The sequence below is a fragment of the Sorex araneus genome, chromosome 2 (assembly GCF_027595985.1).
Source record: "Sorex araneus isolate mSorAra2 chromosome 2, mSorAra2.pri, whole genome shotgun sequence".
NCBI lineage: Eukaryota > Metazoa > Chordata > Mammalia > Eulipotyphla > Soricidae > Sorex > Sorex araneus.
Window position 1 is genome coordinate 266,476,650 of NC_073303.1, and position 8,213 is coordinate 266,484,862.

The 8,213-nt window shown below is 68.9% G+C and overlaps 1 protein-coding gene across 1 annotated transcript; it reads right to left on the bottom strand.

The window, feature by feature from the left end:
• Positions 1 to 77: 77 nt before the first annotated feature.
• On the bottom strand, positions 78 to 5,865 carry RARRES1 (retinoic acid receptor responder 1). Its single transcript, XM_004603172.2, has 6 exons — positions 4,497 to 5,865; positions 1,934 to 1,993; positions 1,672 to 1,852; positions 1,150 to 1,286; positions 876 to 938; positions 78 to 809 (listed from the first exon to the last, which is right to left on the bottom strand). The coding sequence occupies exons 1-6, from the start codon at positions 4,935 to 4,937 to the stop codon at positions 687 to 689; spliced, it is 1,005 nt and encodes a 334-aa protein (XP_004603229.2). The 5' UTR covers positions 4,938 to 5,865; the 3' UTR covers positions 78 to 686.
• Positions 5,866 to 8,213: the final 2,348 nt, after the last annotated feature.

Sequence of the window (8,213 nt, forward strand, 5' to 3'; positions counted from 1 at the left end):
CGGCGTTCGGGGCCAGCCGGACTCTCCAGGCCTGCTCCCGTGCTGGGAAGTTTCCCCTGGAGGCCAGGCCTGGGGCCTGGCTGTGTGGGGGCCTGTCCCTGTGCCGCCCGTGGTGCTCAGGAGGGACCCCTGGTGGTGCGGGGCCACATGCGCGTCAGCTTGTTTCCCAGGGAACCGGCTGGAGGACTCCGGAGGCGAGTGTTGAGGGGCGACGGCACGTTCCCCGTGTGCTGCTGTTCCCTGGCCCTGCCGTGACCCGCCCCGTCGGCCGGCTGCCCGGATGCTCGGCTCGGTCTGTTTTCCCTTGAACTCCCAGACGCGAGAGTTCAGCTCCGGGTCAGCGTGTTTTCACTCAGTTCTTACCAACACGTTTTGAAACGCGAAATTTATTGGAAGGTACTGTCGGGGCCCAGGCTCCTGGGCGGGCACACACTGGCTCTGCTTGGGGCTGGGGCCCGGGCTGCGCACCAGCAGAGGCAAGACAGCGTCTGTCCTGTCTGCGCCCAGACGGCCATGGGTGTCCCTCGGGCCAGCACGCGTGCCCCTGGGGCAGAGTGACCCAGGGCTATGGGGAAAGGAGCGCGGCTCTCCCTGGTGCTGGTGTCGCTTCCCCGGGGACCGGAGGCCTGGTTCTGCGGCACGGGTGGAGGGGGGGGACCGCCACCAGCACCCGGCCCGCCGCTCCCTCAGAAGTCACCGCGCTGCTCGGCGCCGGATGCCTCCTGGGGCACCTGCTCCCTGCAGTGGTACTTCACCCTCGGGGGGCTGCCAGGGGCCCAGGCCAGGCGGATGCGGCAGGGCAGCATCTCCTAGGGGGGAGAGTCGTGTCCCCGTGCGCTCGCCCTCGGGAGGGCGGTGTGGGGCGGCCGGCTTACCTGCGTCATGAACTCGTGCAGCAGGACCGTGTAGGCAAAGCGGATCGCGTCACTGCTCGCTTCCTGGGCACGGAAACAGCGTCCAGCTCGGCTCTGGGCCACACCCTGCGCCCCCTCGCAGATGCTCCTGACCCCACCCTGCCGCCCGCCCCTTTATCTGCTCGCCCTGGAGTCCTGTTGGGACCTGCCGTCATCTGACTGGGAGTCGCGAGCGACGAGGGGGCCCCGAGACTCCCCCTGCCCCCCCCCCCCCCGAGCAGGGGGCCCGGCTCACCCACTGCTGCACCCCGGTGAGCTGGGCCAGGCTGTAGCGCGCTGCCCACGTGCTCTTCTCCCACATGACGAAGGAGCTGCCCAGGAGCGCCAGCTCCCACAGCGGCCTCAGCGTGGGCGCCACGTGCCCGTGGCTGTCTGGGGAGAGCACGGGGGGTCACGCCCCGGGCTCCCTCCTCTCGGGGAGGGCCGAGGGGGACAGTGCCAGCCCGGGCGTGGCGGAGGACGCTCTGTGGCCACACACCAGCAAACTGCCCGCTGGGGGTGGGGCAGGGGGGATTCTGCGGGGTGGGAGGAGGAGCAGGGCAGGGATTGGTCCTCAGCCCCCTGCTGTGGGGGCCTGGGGGCTGGAACCTGGCCTCCTGCTGACCAGGGCAGGTTGGCCAGCGCTGGGGTGGCCCCCACCGGCTGAGACCATCCTGGGGCTGGCCTGGCGCAGGGCAGACTCGACCCCCGGGCATGGCCGTGCAGGGAAGGCCACTGGACCCCCGGGGGCAGGCCGGGGTTGGATGCCAGCCCGTACCGGGGACGCTGGTGTTGGCGGACGGCGCGGGCAGGTCCCGCAGGAGCGCGAACAGCTGCCGGTCCTCGTGCTCCCGCCGGCCCCGCTCCAGCAGCTGCGCGCACGTCACGTTCACCGCAGCCCGCGGCCTGCGGGGTGCGAACCGCACCAGGGCCCGGCACCTCCCGGCCTGTGGCGGCCCCTGCGGGGGACGGGGCGGGTCACCACAGGAGCACCCCAGGGAACCCGCCGCCAGGCCCACCCGCGGGGTCCCCGCACTCACCTCCAGGCGGAAGCGCTCCGCAGCAAAGGTCACGTCCACCAAGGTGTCCTCTCCACTGACCTGCAGGACACGCGTCAGGGGGGACACTCGTCGGGGCGGTCCTGGTGGGGTGGGATGGCGGGGAGGGGCAGGGGAAGGCCCCGCCCCAGGTCCTGGGGGTCCGCTCCAGTGTGAGCACCCGTGCCGGGGGCAGGTGGTCAGTGCTGTCCGCCCCAGAGGAAGACAGCCCAGAGCAAGGTCACCCCCCCCCCCGCCCCATTTCCCTCCACCCTGCCTCCTGCTGGACGCAGGGACACCCGGCAGCCGGGCAGAAGGTTCCCAGCTGAGGCCGGTGCTGGGAGTCAGGTCCTGGCTGGGGTGGGGGGCCCGGGGCCTCACATGGCTGTCCCCCCATACACCTGTGGGCACCCCAGTGACCCCGGGGCGAGCGGCGGGAACGGGTCTGCATGCACGTTCTCGCCAGCCTTGGCCAGCGCCCTCAGTGGGCGGCAGCCTGCCCCTGGTATGACGCCTCAGGGTGCCTGAGAGGAGAGGAAAACGGGTGCCTGCAGCACACGGCCCACTGGGCCTCACTCCGACACATCAGGCTGCAGCACTGGGCCTTCTGGGGGTTCTGGAATAAGCTTCCACAGAGGAGAGGCCGCCAGGACGCCCCGCCCCAGCCCCGGGGCCCGAGGGACGCCTTAGCGGCTCCAGAGTGCTCGTCCATTACAGACAGAGAGGCTTCTGGAAGGCGGCCCGGCACTCACCCAGCGGCCACTTCTCTGACCTGTGGGGGACACGTGCAAAGAACTTGTCTTCTGAGTCTTTCCAAAGTCCCCTCCCTGGCTCAGAACAGAGGGGGCAGGAGTGGACGGGGGGGGGCTCAGCACCGAAGCCCCCTCCTTCCTCACAGCCCGTCTAGGCGGCTGGCGCGAGCTGTGCTCAGTGGCCAGGGGGGCCAGTCCAGGTCCAGGAGCAAGTGATGAGGCCACGTCAACCTGGGAGATAGGTGGGTGTGGCCAGGAGACCCCGACCCACCACACAGTGGCCTCTGCAGACCAGCCAGCAGGTGGCCCCTACCTGCCCCCCAGAGCACCCGTCCATCCCGACAGCACCTGGCCAGTGAGCCCGGCGAGGCCTTAAAGATGCGCCACCGCAGCGCACGGGGCCCCACCCGCCACGGCAGACTCACTAGGGCGACAGCCCAGCAGCAAAGCAAGCAGCACATGGCCCCTGGTGGGCTCTGAGAAGGTCGGGCGGGGTCAGGAGGGAGCACCAGGCACACGCCCAGCCCGTGGGACCCAGAACCCCCAAAGGACAACTAGAGGAGCAAACAGGGCATGGCGGAAGGACACTAAGAACAGCATTGTTGTAAAGTGCTGCTCCGGGGGGAGCGGAGGGGGTCGGGCCCGCGGCCACCCTGACGGCCGGCAGAGAGGCCAGCAGAGGCGCCCGGCCCCGTGGTGAGGCCCAGGAGAGGGGCTGCTGCCCGCCCGCCCTCCCCCACACCTGTGGCCCGGCCCTCCTCTGACTCAAAAGTCCCTCCCCGGCTCTGAGCAGAAGGGTGGCAGGAGCTGGGTGCCACGGGCCAGGAAGCTGGGTCACCCCCCCCCCCGGGCTCACTGCAGCGAGGTGGCAGGCCTGTGGGCGAGGCTGGGGTCCCTGCGCAGGCAGCCCGCTGTCACCTCCCCGGCCGCCAGAGGGCAGCATGGCTCTGAGGACAGCCTGGCCCTGCACCCGCTCCGAGGGCACTGACGGCCGAACTCCTCTCCCAGCCCACCGGCACTGAGAAGCCCCGACTGGGTGCCCACAGTGCCCGTCCCCCTCGGCCGCCGCAGGAGCCAGCTGCCCCGAACCCTGCCTCGATTGCAGAGAGTGCAGGGCCGAGGTGGGGACCCAGTGCCCCCTGCTGAGGGACACGCGCCCTGGCTGCACCTGTGCTCGGCCAGAGAGTCACCCGGGTGTGGGGCAGAGACCCCCAGCCAGCTGGGCACACCAGCTCCGGCCCCACTTCACTCTCCCCTGGCTCAGGCCCACCTGGCGCCACGGAAACCCCCACCCAGACTCCAGCACCCTGAGACGGCCCCGGGGTGGGGGGAGGCGGCAGGGACCCAGCGACCCCCGCCGGACTTTGCCTCCGACGCCCTTTCTGAAGGCAGTGAGCAGACCAGGGCAGCGCCCGGCCCTGCTCCACCTGTGCCCGCACCCGCACCCCTGCCCAGGCCCAGCCTCCCTCGGAGACTGCGGACGGCCCTACGGAAGAAGCGGGCTGGGGGTGCGAGCGTTTCCCCGAACGCGCGGGTCGGGAGTCAGTTTACTCGGTGACAGGTGCTGCGAGTTCTACTCCCCCAGGAGGGACCACGTGCAGGAAAACGCCGACTAGCGCGGTAGTTTCTGAAGATGACGAATCTCGGAGTGGAAAACGGTCCTGGGTTTGAAGTGGGGGCTCCCGACTCGCCCCCCAGGGTGAGCCCCGCAGGGTGCCCGAGGGCGGCGCCCCCTGCCCAGCCCGCGCTCACCGCGCCCGCCCCCTGCACCTGCCTGCCCCTGCACCGCGCCGCCCCCTGCCCAGTCCACTCACCCGCGCGCCGCCCCCCTGCACCGCGCGGAGCACCCGCAGGCCGCTGGGCGAGCCGCTGCGGAAGTTGAAGAAGTGCAGAGCCGCGCGCGCCGCCCGCTGCAGCAGTGCCGGGAGCTGCGGGTCTGCCGGCGCCCCCGCAGCCAGCAACGGCAGCAGCAGGAGGAGGGCGGCCCAGGGCCGCGGGCCCCCGCGCGGGCCGGCTCTGGGGCTGCGCGGCTGCATGGACTCGGCCGGTGCAGCGCCCCGCGGGCCGCCCGGGATAAAGGGCCCGGCCCCGCCCCCTCCAGAAAGCCACGCCCTCTTCCGCGAAGCCACGCCCACCTCCAGCAACGTCCTGTCCTCCGGGCTCGCAACCCCGCTCACATCTAGCACATCTAGGTGCCCCTCCCGCACGGCCACGCCCACACTCCCCCAGCCCCCTTGAGGCCCCGCCCACACCATCGCCTGCCAGGCTTCCCGAGGCCCCGCCCCCTCCGCTCAGCCTCTCATATTTTGCATGGACCCGTCCACACCCTCAGGGCCCCGCCCCTCGCCCTGCCTGAACCCGCGAATCACCGCCGGGGCCCGCCCACACCCCGCTAGTCACGCCCACGGCCACGCCCATCCGGGTCGCACGTGCCGGTCCCGATCAGCGCTGAGTAGCGCGCGGTCCCGTAGCGGCTGCACCGAAGCAGCGCTGGGCTCGCGGGGTTTGATGACTTTTTCCAGGGGGCGAGGGCTCCGACGGGTTCCCCACGCTGCGGTAGATGTGCAGCTGCAGGAGGCGGGGCCCGGGGGCGTGAGGGGCTGACGCGCCCGCTGGCCCGAGAAGGGGCCGCGTGGAGGGCGGGGCGGGTGTGACGCCCGAGTACCTGGACCCCTTTGTCCAGACACCTGAGTTTGGCACTTATTTCCGTTTTGTCTGTTTCGCGGTGCTGGGAATTGAACCTACATCTTTCCCAGTGGCCCGGTGGGGGCTGCACTGCGGCGCTACACCCCCCACACACACACACACCCACACTCCGCGTTGGAATTCCTGTTTCTCCGTCGTGGGCAGCTCCAAGGGCCCAGCCATCCCTGTGAGGAACTGGCCCAGAACAGACCATAGAAATCAATTTAGCTTTCTCAAGACTTTTTACAGGAGCCCGCATTGCAAAACAACTTGTTTTTCTGCCCCTGAGCAAGAAATTCGGATACAGGCTCCCCGGGTCGTAAGAAGGGTGGTGGTCAGACCAGATAACCAGATGCCTCTCATAAGACCCATATCACAAAACCCATATCACAAGACCCATGTCACAAAGCCCATGTCACAAGACCCATGACTGCCCCCAAAACCGGGACGTTCCTGAACATTGACGCAAATGCTGATCTCTAAAACTGTAGGCTAAGGAGTGATGTCCTTTAAATGATTGGTTATAAAAGTTTGTAATTTTACAAAGCTATTAGCTATGAAGTGCGCGGGCTCTGCTGTAAGATCTTATACAGGCGAAGGCCTGTATAAGATCTCATTTGGAGAAGCTAGGGGCCTTGCCTCGCACATGGGACCTGCGTGTCGCTGTGTGCGTGTGCACAACCCTGGCTAGCCAGCTTAATAAACTACCCGCTTGCTGATTGCATTCCTGCGTGGTCCTTGTCGGCGGTCGGAGATCCAGAACCGTGCCCTGACGATCCCGCCGAGGTTGCGGGGTCGCCGCGTGGACAGCCCTGGTCGCCGTCACAGATGCGAGCAGCTGGGCGAAGGCCGGGCACGCAGGTCTGCATTGGCCAACGCCGGGCCACCCCGTGCAGAGGGCCAGCGTCGTGGGAGCAAATCGGGAAGGGGCTGGGCACACGGGCACAGATGCCAGCTGAGTCACGGGACGCCGTGTGCCGTGTCCTCACTCCCGGCCCGAGTCCCGGCCCGAGCCAGCGTCCCGTGGCCTTGTCCCGGCAGGTTCCGCTGAGCCCAGCCCTTCTTCATGCCCTTCCCCTCACGCTTCCTTCACTCCAGCACCAGGGAAAGAGCCGGTGGGCTGCTCTCTCCTGAGCGGTGTCTGCGCGGCTCCTTCAGACAGACAGACAGACAGACAGATAGATGTCGTATTAGCAGGCTTAGCCAGGAGCCCTCCCGCAGGGCCACACTGCCCCTTCCTGCCCCTTCCTGCCCCCCACCCCCTTCCCAGGGCGCAGGGCAGGGCCCCAGAAGCCGAGCTGGGCCTGTGCATGGACAGAGGGCACAGCGCTGCCCCCTCAGCGCCTGCGTCCTGGGGGCCCCATGCGACAGCCAAGGAGCCAAGGCCCTGCGCAGCCCTGGAGGGACCCCCCTGCCCCTCCCCCTGGCCCTCACCCCCTGCTCACTGGGCGTTTGGGGTGTCTCACCTAACTGCACTGTGCAAGGAAAGTGGGGGTCCCTCAGGTGAGCCCACCAGGAGGGGATGGAGGCACAGAGACGAGGCACAAAGAAGCCAGAGCCCCCCCCACCCCGGAAAACAGGCTTCCCTTCCCTCCCTCCCCTTCTCCCCGGGTTCCTCTCCCCTCCTGCCCCCCTTCCCTCCTCCCCCCTCCCCCACCGAGGGGAGGCAGGACATTCCCTCCTGGGCTGTTGGATCATCGGCCCTGTCTTGGGCGTGCCCGAGAGAACCTTACCTGGCCCCGGTCCGAGCACCTGCGCTGCCCTGGCGGGTCCTGTGCCGCCGGCCCAGGCCAGCCCAGCTCGGGGCAGGCGAGCTCTGAACCTTTACAGAAACATGTGTTTGCATGCTGGGAGCCAAACCCGGGACCTCCCAGTGTGGTGGCCGTGCGCCTTCCGGAGCCCCAGCCTGGCCCTCCCGTGCCCCCGCCCCGCCCCCCGGGGAAGTGTTAACCCTGATTGCTGGCCCAGGGCGGACGGGGCCGCCCCAGCGAGAGCTGCAGCTGAGCACCCACGCCTCAGTCGCTGAACCCGAAGGTCAGGACGGGCGTGGGGGGGCCGCTCCGGGCAGGGTCTGGCCCGCGGGGTCCCTGCGCTCTGGAGCGTGGGCAGAGGGTGCAGCGGGCGCTGGGAGCCTGGAGTCACAAGGAAAGACGCCCACCCACGAGAACTTCCTGATGGAATGTTCTGGATCGGCACCAGACCCGGGGCAGTCAGCAGCTGCATGAAGTTGCCGAAGCTTGAATTTCGGGTTTGGGCGGCTGCAGGTCTGAGCTTCCCTGCCCGCCGCACGGGTGCCCAGGCTGCAGGGGGTCCCTGCAGGGAGCACGGGGCGGGGGGGGGGAGGGCGGGACGAGCACCTCCGTCTCCCTCTGAGGGGAGCGAGCGAGGGGCCACTCGGGTGGAGAGGGGGCAGGGCGTGGCCTTGCCCCTCACACCCGGGCTGCGGCACAGCTGGGACGCTGCACGTGGCGGGGCCAGGCTGGCCCTTCCCGTGTGCCCGCTCCGATACCTGTATGTCATCCGTGCTGGGCTATTCCCGGGAGTGAAGGGCTCCAGGCCCACAGAGTTCCAGCCCACCTCGGCCCCGGTCAGTGCCCGTCCGCCACTGTCCCCAGCCCCGCCCTGCCCCACATCCCTGTCAGTGCCCGTCACCAGTGTCCACGGCCCCTCGCCCCGCCCCATCTCCTTAGCAAGCATATTTTTAAAAAATGGAAAAAATCACTCTCTGAAGCTGAAGTGATAGCACAGAGGCGAGGGCGCTTGCCGTGCACATGGCCAGCCCTGTCCCGTTCCCGGCATCCGTATGGTCCCCTGGGCCCAGCCAGGATGGCCCCTGAGCACCTCTG

Bases quoted from the DNA above. Each gene is read 5' to 3' on its own strand.
- RARRES1 (XM_004603172.2), bottom strand. From the start codon at position 4,937: ATGGTGTGGGCGGGGCCTCAAGGGGGCTGGGGGAGTGTGGGCGTGGCC. The intron at 1,853-1,933 runs GTGAGTGCGGGG...CGTCCCCCGCAG, and splicing joins CGGAGCGCTTCCGCCTGGAG to GGGCCGCCACAGGCCGGGAG. The intron at 810-875 runs GTAAGCCGGCCG...TCTCCCCCCTAG, and splicing joins TGCACGAGTTCATGACGCAG to GAGATGCTGCCCTGCCGCAT.